Here is a 14,337-nt window from a genome sequence, read left to right as displayed (position 1 = left end):
TTCCCTCAAAAGCTGAACCAACCATCACTGTGGCTAGGTGGTTGAAATTACTCACATTGGCTTGTACCAATAAAGGCCTATATGTAGAGTGGGGGTGGGGCCAATCCGACTCAAATCATATTCCTTGCTGTGCAAAGCAGGAGGACTAGAATGGATAATAGAGAACCACCAAAATGTTGACTAAAAGGGAGTAAACTAAGAAGGAAGAAGACATAGGGTCCAAGAAAGAGCGGGCCATCCCAGAAGAGTAAGGAAAGGGTGTTCCTGGAAGACTGCTCTGCCACAGGCCTATAGAGCAATCAGTCCAAATTGGAGCAGGAGGCCAGAGAGCTCCAGGAGCAAGGTATCTGGGAAAAAGGGGAGTTCAAGTGATTTTACATATTCCTTCAGAATTTGAAATCACTTAAGAATGTAATAAAGTCAGACAATGCAAGAGAAAAGAAGAAAGGCAACTAGAGACTCTGGGGCGGGGGAGGAGGACTTAACAAAACGTAATCCTGGTATATGAGCATGATTATGATTATTCGACTAACATGATTAGTAACATAATCATAATACCATAAACACTTACTTGACCTTAAACTTTTAGAACGACCTACTGGAAAATATGGGCAATTCGATTATGGTTACAGAATGCAATGTAAATATTATTAACCTTGTTAATGGAAAAGTACAAGTGATAGAAGTTAAGAGAAACGGTCTGTTAGTGAAAGGCATAAAGGTGAAGAACAGATCAGTGACATGGCTGTATCGGGGGCTGGAAGGAGGGCAGTTCGATGGCATAAACAACAAAAAGTCAATAGAAAATAAAACTTACAAGTTGAGAAATACACAAGTATATATATTATTGAAGGACATGAGGGTAATAGCCAGAAAAGTGAAAAATTACAAGCAGATTAACATATACCCAGTTGAAGATTAGATTTATCACGTTTTTCTACACTCTCCAAAGCTCCTGCTGAAAAGATCATAAAGGAATAAAAGGGGGGGGGGGTATAAAAACACAGTGATGGGGCCCGGCGGTGTGGCCTAGCAGCTAAAAGTCCTCGTCTTGAAAGCCCCAGGATCCCATATGGGCGCCGGTTCTAATCCCGGCAGCTCCACTTCCCATCCAGCTCCCTGCTTGTGACCTGGGAAAGCAGTCGAGGATGGTCCAAAGCCTTGGGACCCTGCACCTGCATGGGAGACCTGGAAGAGATTCCAGGGTCCCGGCATCGGATCGGCGCGTACCGGCCCGTTGCGGCTCACTTGGGGAGTGAACCATCAGACGGAAGATCTTCCTCTCTGTCTCTCCTCTCTGTATATCCGGCTTTCCAATAATAATAAAATCTTAAAAAAAAAAAAAAAAACACAGTGATGAAGAGAATGGGAGCAGGCCTGTCAACAAAAGAGGAATTCCTACAAGCTTCTAGAAGATGGGAAACAAATGGAGGGATGGTGACTGACAAAGCATGGGGGAGCAAGCCACAGCCCGGGGTGTGTATGGACGAGTGGCCTCTGAAGAACCGGCTGGCCTTTCTGGCACAAGCCTGAAGTATGTCGGTCTTGACAATGCCAGGCATGATGAAGTGTGAGCGTGAGATGGGGCTGAACACGGGGAGTTTAAGTGGAAGGCTGTATAACCAAACTGGCACAGCAGCCCCTTGTGCACACTCCATGGCAGCCCTGGTGGTCTGTCTCGTCAGACAAAAACCAGAGCGTTCTTCTCCAAGGAAATCAAATCACCTCGGAGAACAGACCTTGGTTTCTGGCATTCAGGGACTCTGCAACTGTCAAAGACAGTCTTCCCGTCACCCTAAAGGAAAGTTTCCAGTTCCCTAGCCCTTTCGCCAGATATCCAGAGCTCCCAATTGGATTTTTATTGCTACATTTTCAAATATCAGCAACATATCATGGATCAGAAAAACACTGGAGAAAAGACTGTAACATGAAAGAAAAAGAGCAAAATAAGCCAATAAGGGCTTATTTCCAAATGAAATAGACATGTCAGATACTAAGAAATAAAGACCTCTGCAATTCCCCAAGAGACTTAAGGTAATAACACATCCAAAAAACAAGCACGGGATGATTTCAAAAAGGAAAAGAACATATGAATGAATACTTGGAAGAATGAAATGTGTCAAAGGAAAAGAAGAAATGCAGTAGAAAGGCTGAAAGATAATAAAGTTAAATGCACTCCTGGAGATTAAACACACACAAAAGGGAGGGAGAGAGGAAGCTGGGAAGGCAGGAAACTTGGAGGGAGGATGGGGGAAGGGGAGAAAGAGCAGAGGCAAAGAAAAAAAAGATGGAACACAGGAGAGGAAGGCTTAAAAATTACAGTAGATAAATTCAGGAGGCCTAATATCCAAATTTGGAGATTTCCAAGAGAGAACAAAGAAAGCAGAGAAGAGGAATTATGCTAAAGCAATCATGCCAGAGAATTTCCGAAGTGAAAGAACTTCAAAATGAAAGCATGCAACAAATTAGCAGGAAAAGACCCCAAATCCAAACACATTGAAATTTTTAACACCAAAAATACAATTCTTAAAAAATAACAGCAGGGGGAGTGGATGTACAGTTAAGATTCTTCTTATCAGCAAAAGCAGCTCTGAATGAGGGAAGTGGTGACACAGCGGTGAGTTCGTCCCAGATAGCCCCGATTCAGGCCTAGAGATCTTACAAGCAATTAGGCAATAGCGACTTTACCATAGCCAAACACCACAGAAGAAAAACCGGTCCTACTCCCACGTCACCAAGGCCAAGAGGGGAGTGCAGACTTCCACTCTGACTAGCTGCTCTTCCATGAGTGGATCTTTCTTCCCACTAAAACGGAGTCCGAGAACACTCTGTGGGCAGTGGGAACTCCCATGTCCACCCAGAAGTAATCAGGAAACCCTTCCTCTGTGTCATCAATGAAGACTGACATTGGATCTGGACTTCCGTGCTTACCCAGCAGTAATTAGGCAGTGTCCTTTCTTCCACCAAGCTAAATGGAATATGTAAATAAGATCTAGTGTCTCATTAACACAATACCAGAACTAGCCAGCTTTCACGGCCAGTGTTGTGGTATATAGCATGTATAACTGCCCCCTGCATTGTCAGCAACCTATATGGGCGTCAGCTCATGTCCTGGATGCTCCACTTGCAACCTAGCATCATGGTAAAGGCCTGGGAAAAGCAGTGCAAAGCTGGCCCGAGTACTTGGGCCCTTGGCATCCATGTAAGGAAACTTGGAAGAAGCGCTTGGCTTCAACCTGGCCCAGCCCTGGCTGTGTGAACGAAGATGTCTGTCTCTCCCTCTCTCTGTAACTCTTGCTTTCAAGTAAATATTTTTTTAAATCTATTTTTAATAAAATTTTTATACCAAGAACCAGTAAAGTCTCAACGTGAATGAGAAAAAACACTGAACAGACATCAATACCAGGATGAGAAAGAGGTGTTAAAAAGATCTGACAAGAGTTTTTATGGAGCCTTCACAAAAATGTCTCAACAATGAGGAACATGCTTAAAACCAATGAAAAAGTAGAAACTGTCAGGGAAAAAAAAAATGAGATGCAAAGAATCAAATGAAAAAAAAAAAACAGGGACAAAAAATACAAAAATAAAAATCTCAATGGGTTGGCAATAGCAAAAATGGAGAGGACCAAGGAAAGAATCAGTTAACTTGGAGACAGCACAATAGAAATTATGCAATCTGGAAAATGGAGGAAAACAGACTGAAGGGAAACATGAACAGAGCTTCAGGACCTGTGAAACTATTGGAAAGGATCTCATATTTATGCTCTTGGGATCAAATGAGAGGAGAAAAAGCAATTGGAACATTGCCTATAAAGTAATGAGATTGAAATTGATACTGGGTTTCTTATTAAAAATGGGTGTTATAACAAAATGGAAAAAAGACTTCAAAATTCCATGGGGAAATGGTGATGAACTTCAAACTTCATAGGCAAAGTAAACTTGGAATAAAAATATTTTCAGGCATTCAAAGACTCCGGAAGTTTACTTCCTACAAAATATTTCTGAGAAAATTTCTTGAGGATATCCTCCACAAAAACAATGGGGAAAACAGGCAAACAAAACAAAAACATTATAAAGTAATGATTAGGCGATATAACCATGGAAAGCAGTAAAGGAAAACCCCCAAGATGACAGCTTTGCATCAGGCCTTAGAAAGCTATTATTCCAGACTTGAAAAAGGGATGCTGGACTCCAGCAAGAAAATTTCCTGAGAGGCCAAAGGCAGGCTGAATGGGATTCCTAATGTAAGATTTTGTAATGAAAACAATAGATAAAGTAAAATAGTGAAAGAGAAAAAAGCCAAACTTTGGGAAAAAAAGATACAAGAAAAAAGGTATGTTGCTTAGTTGTAAAATGAAGCACATTTAGTCATATTAACAACTGTTTATTATTTTTCAATGTTTAAAACCCGGCTCTATGGGGAAATCTCAACTGAACTTGAGCTGTGGTTATGCAACAAGGTGGAGGAATCCACCATGGTGGGAGGGTTTGGGGAGGGGTGGGGAGAACCCAAGTATCTATGTAACTGTGTCACATAATACAATGTAATTACTGAAGTTAAATAATAAATAATTAAAAAAAAAAACTCCGGCTCTAGGAAACACACATAAACAAAACTCAGCTTATAGAATTCACTTTTGACAATATGAAAGACCAAATGACAGAGGATGAGAGGTTAACAGTGGGAAACAGTTTAAGGTGAGGATAGCCTCTTATCTTTAAAAGATCTGGTCAATACATTCTCTAGGACATGAATCAGTAAAGGTGTTGGGTCTGGCACAATTGCTCAATGGCTAAGCCCTCACCTTGTATGTGCCAGGAACCAGTATGGGCACTGGTTCATGTCCTGGCTACTCCACTTCCCATCCAGCTCCCTGCTTATGGCCTGTGAAATCAGTAGAGAATGACCCCATTTTTTTTTAAATTTTTTTATTAGAAAGGCAATTAAAAAAAAAACCAGAGGAGATAGAAAGATCTTCCATCTGCTGGTTTACTCCCCAAATAGCCTCAACACAATGGCCAGAGCTCGGCTGATCTGAAGTCAGGAGTCAGAAGCTTCTTCTTGGTCTTCCATATGGGTGCAGGTCCCAAAGACTTGAGCCATCTTTCATTGCTTTCCCAGGACATAAACAGGGAACTGGATGGAAGTGGAGCAGCTGGGACACAAACTGGTGCCCAAATGGGATCACAGTGGTTTCAAGGGGAGGATTAGACAATTGAGCCATTGCACTGAGCCTGAAGATCTTTCCTTCTCTGTAAATCTGATTTGCCTTTCCAATAAAAACAAATAAATCCTTTTAAAATTCAAGGTAAAACAAAGTGTTACTTAAATTTTGGAAGCTAGGCAAAAAATTCTACTCAGAAGCAGGAAGGTGTTGAACCTGGTATAATCACGTGTTGCAAAGACATTAAGGGGTAAGATCTGAATCTTCTTTGATGTGCTCACATGGCATATTATTTAGGTATGCAGACAACAGGAGTAAAATGATTGCCAAAAATCAGAGTACAGATGGGGCTCTTTGGGGCAGCAGACTTCTGCTTTTTATAAGTTCTGAACTGACTCAACTTTATAATTTTTTTCTAAATATTGTACAAAATAATGGGAATAATCCATTTTAAGTTAATAAGAAAAATTTTTAAAAATCCAAAAGGTCCCTTCTGGCCATAAATCTCTCTTCCTATAAGTCCCTCCAAACCTACTGTAGAATGCAACTAGTTTGGGAAACTTTATAATCTCCTTTCCTCTCTCCACCTTCAAATGCAGGCTCTGCTCCAAACTGAAATGTTAGGCCAAACATGACATCTTCACATCATCTTTCTTGCTTTCGTGTCTCCCAAGCCTGGAAAGTCCTCCTCCTTCCATTCCTATTCAGCTCTGTCCAAATTCTGCCCCCTCCAAGGATACCTGGTCCCTGACACGTTCTCCCCTAAATCCTCTCGTTTCTAGTTATGTACTTCCTTCTAGTATGCTTAGGCCATTGTTTTGTGACCCAAACCTTCTTCCCCTTGCAGCTAAAATACTAATCTGATACTGTCACTCTGCTGTTTCAAATCCTCTTCCCACTTCCCAAATTGCTCTAAAGGATCAAAGACTGACGGGCATTCACCACTTCTGCTGCTGTGTGGGATAATGCCCAGTTCCTACAAGATTCATGTACATCCCTACTCTTCATGCAGTGCTGCTTAAGCAATTCCTCTTCTTGGAATATTCTTTCCTCTCTTTCCACATGGTAAACACAAATCAAATTTCCCCTTTTCCATAAAGCTTTCCTGTGTATTTCCATTGCCATGCTTCTCAGACACTCACTGCACCTCAGTCTTCCCTTGTATCAGCTGGCACTTGGTGCCTGTGTCTGCTACTTATTTTAGTGTCCAATTAAACCTGAGTTAATACAGGGCAGAGCACACTATCCCCAGAACATAGCATAGGGCCTCAGATGTAGTAGGAATTCAACACAGGCTTTCTGAATGAGTGCATGAAAAAGTGATGCACAAGTGAATATATGAACAAATGTAGCAGTAAATGCTTATATGAAGGTATGGACGTGTATTGTGACAAACTGCATGAATTTATTTTGCAGTATCTTTCAATTCCATTTTTCACTTTTTTTTTTTTTTTGGAAACTCCTGTTAGCATGTGACTAAAGTGAATGAATGAAGAAGTCAATGAATGAACAGGCTTGTGCCAGTGAGGGCATGAGAATGTGAATCCCCACCACCACCTTTCTTGAAACCCACCAGGAATACGTTCCATCTTCCTCTCTGGCCATCTAAGCTGCATACCATCATGCTAGCCTTTTGGATGACAAGGAATAAAGACACACAAGTTAGCAATTGGGATTTATTGAAGTACTCACGGGAAAATAAGACAGGAACAGTTACACAGGCAGCCTCACGGAAGAACAGAAACTTGAAAACGGTTCATGATCCAAAGCAGCTCTGGAGCCTGGCTTCTTTTGTCGCCCCCTCAACTGCAGGCATCTGTTGCTCCCTTTTCTACTGCTTCCCAAAATGGTGACTCAACTACTTTCTGGTTGTATTTATACTCCTCCTACTGCTACTGACTAACTTTTTTCTGCTTCCCTTGTTGCTAGCCCCACAGCTTTCATTGCCTCACCAGCTTCTAGGTCCACTTGTTCCCACAGCTCTAGGGTGTTTGGGACTTCATGTTGCAGCTTCTGTTTGCTCTGTAAGTATTGCTGCCTCTTCCATTCCCACTGCTGTGCTACCACTTGGTCCCGGTAACCTTGTGGCTCTTGCAGCTTTGTGGTTTCTGCCACCTCTTGGATTTTGTCTGTTCAAGCCTTCAGCTACTGCGTGGATCTCATGGTTTCTGTTCCTCGTGGCCCCTTGCCACTTCATGGCTTCTGCACCCGTTTTGGTCCATTGTTGCCTTGTAGCTTTATGGCTCCGGCTGTGGTCAGCCCAGGATGACCACACAGGTCTCATGATCTCTGTCATCATAGGATTTCTGCAGCTTCCTCTTTGCTTTTGCCGTTCTCATCACTGCACATCCACTTCTACCTTATGAAATCTTCATCTACTCCTTCCTAACATGTCCCTGAAAGGCTCATTGTTAGATCTAATTGTTTCATGCACTTGTTCACTCAATATGTGCTCTATGAGGTGGAATTCCTATTCCAGCCCATCCAACAGGCTGTGCTGGTCAGCCTAGAGGATTGGCCATCCTTGGGTCAGATAACCATTAATTTGGGCATTTGTGGCCAGGATTGTGAAGTCACATGGTACAGAACATGTCAACCAGGTTAACAAATCCCTTTAGAAGGGGCTGCAGACATGAGAGGTTTGCCGAGGCTTCCCTACGGGTGTGGTGTAATCAGCAAGCATCTTGTTGCACCTGTCTGGTTCCACTGCTCTTCAAAGCTCGGCCAGACTCCCACCTTTCCCCAGCCCAACTCTACACAGAAACTGTTTGACAGCAAGACTCTAGAGGTGATACAGGGAGGGAATGTGGGTTCCATCTCTGGCCCCAATACTTCCCAACAGTGGGATACTGGGAAATGAATTCTACCACCTCCCCTTCCAGGACCTCTAAGAGGGTTGGACAAAGTCACTAAGTTCTCTCACAGCTCTGACAAGTTAGGGAATCTCACTGTTTGCTATCATCTTAAGGGATGTGGGGCTTACCTGGGCAAGCCCTCACACACATCTCTTGAGATAGGAAAGGGGGAGTCGGCATCCTAGCTTGAAGGAATGTCACTGCACAGGAGGTACTTAGCCAATATTTATTAAATTGGATGAATGAATCAATGACTGGGAAGAGAGGGGAGTGGGAAAGCATACAGCATGTTCAACTAGATTGAGGGAGGAGTTTCTGTGAGGTGGCTAGGAGACTTTGATTCAGAGATGGAGGAGGAAGACACAACTGGGATGGGGTGGGGATTCTGGATGTTCAGGGCACACATTCTACTCTCAGTCACTCTCCACATCTGAGCATCAGTCACCAATTCCAGTTCTTCCTCTTCCCTTAACAAAGAGTCTCCGGGTCCATACTGTCTCTCATAAACACATTCATTCATTCAAAACTTTGACTGGGTGCCAGTTTTGTGCCAGGCACTGGGCTTTCTGCAGAACATAGACTGGTGCACAAGGTATTCCCATATCCACCCTCTGTGTTGCTTGCAGCCTTATTTAGAGACAAAATGAAAAGAAAAATTCATGTAGCAAGAAGTGGAGTAACAGGAAAACTACAGACACAGGTGCATCCAGAACAAACCCCTAACCTGATCTGCTTCTGCAACAACTGGTTGGCTGCAGCAAGCTTCTTCAGTTGACATCTGAAGTGGAGTTGTCCTAACATCCCACTTCAAACCAGTTCATGGCTCCATCACTGCCTTTAAGTTATAGTTTCCAAATTCACTGCACCGTAGAGTCAAGGCTCCAAGGTCCCACTTTAGACTTCCTGGAAGTGTGTTTTCAGAGCCTTGGCCCAGAATGCTGCATGGATTTACAATGCACAAATGGCTTGGAAACCACACTGTCCCTTAAAATGAACCTGGACCCCTACAGCCAGATACTGGATGCTCTTCCAGTCTGGCTCCTGACTAGCTTTCCTTGCTATTCTTCCCGTAGCCCAAGATTTTGCGCTTCAGTATTTCTGAGCTTGCCTTGTTGCTGTTATTGTTTGCCTGAGTCTTCATGCATGCTATTCCAACTACTCCGAAATTCCGTCTACTTCCTCAACTGGCTCATTCCTAGCAGTTCTTCCAGTCCCAATCCAGCTGTCACCATTAGGGCATGCCTTCTGTAGATGCCCCTCCTGTGCTGTCAGAGTGCCCATCAAGTCACATGGGCAACAGCTTATCTTTTTTTTTTTAAAGATTTATTCATTTTTATTACAGCCAGATATACACAGAGGAGGAGAGACAGAGAGGAAGATCTTCCGTCCGATGATTCACTCCCCAAGTGAGCCGCAACGGGCCGGTGCGCGCCGATCCAAAGCCGGGAACCTGGAACCTCTTCCGGGTCTCCCACGCGGGTGCAGGGTCCCAATGCATTGGGCCGTCCTCAACTGCTTTCCCAGGCCACAAGCAGGGAGCTGGATGGGAAGTGGAGCTGCCGGGATTAGAACCGGCGCCCATATGGGATCCCGGGGCTTTCAAGGCGAGGACTTTAGCTGCTAGGCCACGCTGCCGGGCCCAACAGCTTACCTTTTGAAAGGCTTCTCCAGCAACCAGGGAACTCTTCAAAGGCAAGACAAAGGCTTGGGCCCATCTTTGTGCTCCTAGTGTACAACACCATAATTTCTAAAACTTCTAAAATCACAGGTGGATACTGTGATGGAGTACTCAACTCTCTTGACCAAAGCTACTGGGGCCACAGTAAGAGTAGATGGACTTCCTTCAACATGCCCTGGGAATTTTGCATGGACGCAGCTTGCTTTTGCAAGCATACCATGGTGCCTGCCCTCCTCCAAGGATGGCCTTCACTTGACACATGCTGCCCAGCAATGGCAGGAGACACAACCAAAGAGCGGTGTGTGAGCAGTAAGGAGACCAAAGTCTAGGCTCTGCCAAGGAAACCAATGAACTCCTAGTCAGGCCACCTCATCACACCCTTTCCCTCCAGAACTAAAGTCCTCAAAGCTCCTTTGTGGCATTTGTGTTCTCGGGGGCTGAGGCCTTAGCCAAAGATATCTCCTGTAATCCTTTGCACCTGTGAGGTGGGGTTAGTTATCTGGGTCGGAGAAGAGAGCAGAGCAACTGGCTTGTGAAACAACCCCATGCCCTCTGGATGGGGGAGACAGCAGAGAACCACTGCTTTTCATTCTAAGCCCTCTGTACTATTTTGTTTAGTACCTGTTTACATATAGTTGACTTTTTAGAAGAGGAAGAAAGAAAAAGCTTTGCAAAGGATTCTGTACAGCTGTGGCCGATGGCCTCTTCCATAATGGAGAAAACGCTCGCATGACTGGAGGACCAGGGTTCCGACCCAATGTTGTCCTCTGACAGACACATCACTCCACCTTTCTGGGCCTTAGTTCCCTCAACTGTGAAGTGGGGAGAACAGCAACTGTCATCCATAAAAAGACTGATTTACATGGCAGCCCAACAGCTTTCATATAACCCTCCCTTCGCTGCTTTAAGCATCTGCCATTTCCTTTCAGAAGATCAGGGGTATGAGGCTCAGAGGTGGACTACTTGGCCACGTCTCCAACAGCTATGATTTGAATCAAAAATGAGGCCCAAACTGTTAACAGCTTTTGCTAAAATTGTGGCACATGTACCACTGGTGGTGACTTTTTTGGTGGAACACAAATTCATTTCAATAATCATGCCTTTTAATTGATCTTAGCAAAATACACCAGTCCCACACCAAACCTGTGACTACATACCTATGATGAAGCTGATATCAGTAACTATGTCAGATCTCAGACCACCACAAGAAAATTACAGAACAGGACAAGAGGGCCATTTGAAAGTATCTCCAAAAAACAAAACATAAATATGGCCCACACTAGCATTCCTATGACTTCACAATTCCACTATGAAGAATAACAACACTCTTCCCTTCTTGCTCGCTCACACACATATACACACTTTCACAGGCATATGGTTAGTCCTGTGTCTTATTCTTTAATAGGAAAAACTAAAAACAGCCTTAATGTCCACAGTAGCAAGGGACAAGTAAAACGCGGTAGGGTCATATGGTGATCTATACAGCAATTATAGAAAAGGGATTGATGTACAACCTAGCAACGTGAGTGGGTCTCTAAAACATTATTATTAGGCAAAGCAAGCAAATGGAATAAACAATTCAATAAGCCACCTGCATCAAAAGCTATTTCCAACAAACTTATCTACGTAAGAGTACTAGATTTTAGATGGAAGTACAATGGTAGGTTGAGGGGGGAGAGAAGTTGGTAGCTGAGTGAGGCTACCTGATCTATACAATCTAATTTCTTAAAAAGAGAATTGATAAGTTCATTACTTAGATAACAGGATTGATTAGACTTTAAAAAGCGAAGAAATACACAGATGAGACAAAGGTCTGTAGGCGGACAAGTGAAGGTGCCAGGTGCTCCTAGTAACTAATGAGAGGAGTTCCCAGAAGGAACCTCACACGGGTCAGGTTGGGAAACGGCCCAGGCAACCTCTCCCCTGCTTCTTCGCAACCCAGGCTGACGGCTGACGGCTGACTACCCAGTTATCATACCTGACTGAAGCTCTAGGCTTCTCCAGGCCCTCACTGACCAGGTAGAGCTCATCAGTGCCCTGGCACTTTCCCAAATCACCAGAGCATCTAGAACCTCCCAAATTTGTATGTTCCTCCTGTCCCTAACAGCCAGGATTAAGATCAGAAGCCCTCAGGGCTCCAGGCACAAGAAGGCTTGTATTCTGATGGGACAGCACCTACTGGGCTCCACACAAGGGTAAGGCCTGCAGTGAGGAACTTGACATCATCAAATCCTATGAGGTAGGAAAATACTGTTAGCCCCATTTTACAGATGAGGAAACTGAGGCACAGAAAGGTCAAATGACTTGTCCAGCGTCAAACTGATCAAAAGTGGGACCAGGACCCTTAACTGTCCCCAGAGCCCTTTGTTGCCTTCTCAGTGCCTGATCAAAATCTAGCGGTCAAGGTCCTGACGACACGTGACAATTCCCTGGAGGCGACAATCCTCTTCTCACATTCAAAGTACATGACAACATCCAGCTAAGCCCAGTAAATTCCCAACCCACTGCAGCTCCTTACCAGGACAGAGATCATGCACAATTCCACTCCGAATGATAAGCATCCAGCCGGACAGAGTAGTCTGTTATGTGCTTGATGAGCACACAAGCGAACAAACACGTCAGGGAGTGAAGGTGACTGCTGAAGACCCCCCAGGAGGAGCACAAAACCTTTGTCCAGCTCTGGGGTGCTATCCTATGCTCTCTTGGAGGCAGATTCAGCCTAGGCTCCTGTCCAAAACAGGTCTCCAGGATCTTTTACTATTCTGCATACACACGCACATGCATACAGGTGGCCACACATCCACACACTGGGCAAAAGGCCCGGGGGAGCCATGCGGATGGATGGTGAGGTGGAGGGATCCGGGAGGGAAGGATGGAGGGATGGAGGGATGGTCCTGTTCAGCCCAGCTCAGCATCTCCTTGCAGAGGCCAGGAGGCTCCCTGTGGCTCGGGAAGTTCTATTCCAGACCCAGCAGCATCTCTGTTCCTCTTCATGCTTGACAGCAGAGCCTACATTCCATGACTACACCAAACAGGGCCAGGAGGCAGGGAAGGTTGGCCGCCAAATATCCAAAGAATGGCAGAGGGGCAGCTAAGGGATCCCAGACAGAGCAGGAGGGCAGAAACTACTGCTACTGCTCATTGGGGTTGGGGTTGGCATCTGGGTACTTGGTGAGGTCGAAGGTCAGGACTTTGCTGATGACACAGTCCCCTTGCTAAAGAAGGAGGGAGAAAAAGAAAAGGAAAATGGTGAGGAGAGTATTCAGAGGGATCTGGCACGCTAGGACCAAGGGACCTCAAACCCTCCTCCCTGCAGGGCTGCCACGAGCCCAGGCAATGGTTCTCTCAGGCGTAAGAAGACATGTGCAGGCCCGTGTGCCTGCTCTCCCTGTGTACCTCAGCGCTCTCCTCTTTTCTCTCCACTGCCTGGCTGCCTCTGCCTGCCCCAAAATGCAATGTGCCTGCCCACCTGGGCTGGCCAAGCCTCCAAGGCAGGGCTCCAATAAGCCCAGATGGCGGCCACTCAGGACCTGGTTCCCTGCACTGCAGCCTTCCCTTCCTGCCCAGGGGAGTCAGGCAGGGAGCGGGGCCAGCTCCCAAGCCAGGTCCCCTACCTCGGGGTAGACGCCAATGAGGCTCTCTGCCTTGGTGTAGAACTCTTCCTTGAGAGAGATGACGATGGCCTGGAAGTTGCATGTCGACTGCTCCTTGATGTAATTTGCTACCTGTGGGAGGGGCCGCCAGGCACTTAGGTGGGCCTGAAACCCTAGTGCCCCCCCCATGTTTTCTAATCAGAACCAGTAAGCAGGGGAGAGGAGGAGGCTGGCACGGGGGAGCACGGGATAGAGGGTGGGAGGAAAAAAAAAAACAAAGAAGGAAGCTACTGACTACTACAGTGTGAATGCCCCTAGGCCTAGCCTCCTGGACACACTAATGGGCAGCAGGAATGGCAAGGGCACTACACAGGAATTACTTCCTGCAACCCAACCCAACCCTGGGGATCCCCTTCCAGGCCCCACTTTCCTTGCACCCACCTTGCCGATGTTGGTGTTATCCAAGGCAGCATCGATCTCATCCAGGACGAAGAAAGGGGCTGGCTTGTAACTGAGAGGGAACCAGTAGGTGAGCTGCTACTGAGGGCAGGAGGGTGACAAGGTGGGATGGGACAGCCCCACGGCCCACCAGACCGACCAACTGCCCTCTGTATTTGTTCAGATATGAAATGCCCCAGGCCTCACGGCTGCCTGAGCTGCCAAAAACCCATACGTACATCCAGAGTCTTCTTAACACAGACAACCTGGTGCTCCAGGATCTGGGCGAATCACGAAAAACATGGTTCTTGCATGAGTTGCCCAGCAGGCTGGGAAAATACAGCTGGCCACAACCGGACAAGCTCCCCCGGAGGTCCAGCCCCACGCCCACCATGCTGTCATGCCTCCTGGCTATTGCGTACGAAGCACCTATAGTCCAGAACGCCTGCTGGTCTTCTAGGCGAATGTCTTCTCAGTCTCCACATTCTCTGCTCCAAGTGCCACCTGTCCTCCAGAACCTTCCCTGGCCTAACCCACAGCCTCCCCCACACCAGGCCAGGGGTCACCTCCTCTGCACAGCCACAGCACCCACACTCACTCAGTTTCTG

General features: G+C 45.8%; 1 protein-coding gene across 1 annotated transcript in view; it reads right to left on the bottom strand.

Moving 5' to 3' along the window:
* Positions 1-10,779: 10,779 nt before the first annotated feature.
* SMC1A (structural maintenance of chromosomes 1A) overlaps positions 10,780-14,337 on the bottom strand; it is a 42,361-nt gene continuing 38,803 nt past the window's right edge. Inside the window, exons 23-25 of the mRNA XM_058659239.1 lie at positions 13,733-13,802; positions 13,313-13,423; positions 10,780-12,913 (exon numbers count right to left, since the gene is read on the bottom strand). Of these exons, the coding sequence (XP_058515222.1) occupies positions 12,830-12,913; positions 13,313-13,423; positions 13,733-13,802 (265 nt within the window). The 3' untranslated portion in view covers positions 10,780-12,829. The remainder of the gene's footprint in view (positions 12,914-13,312; positions 13,424-13,732; positions 13,803-14,337) is intronic.

The sequence above is a fragment of the Ochotona princeps genome, chromosome X (genome assembly GCF_030435755.1).
Source record: "Ochotona princeps isolate mOchPri1 chromosome X, mOchPri1.hap1, whole genome shotgun sequence".
Lineage (NCBI taxonomy): Eukaryota > Metazoa > Chordata > Mammalia > Lagomorpha > Ochotonidae > Ochotona > Ochotona princeps.
This window is presented reverse-complemented; position numbering and strand designations above follow the sequence as displayed.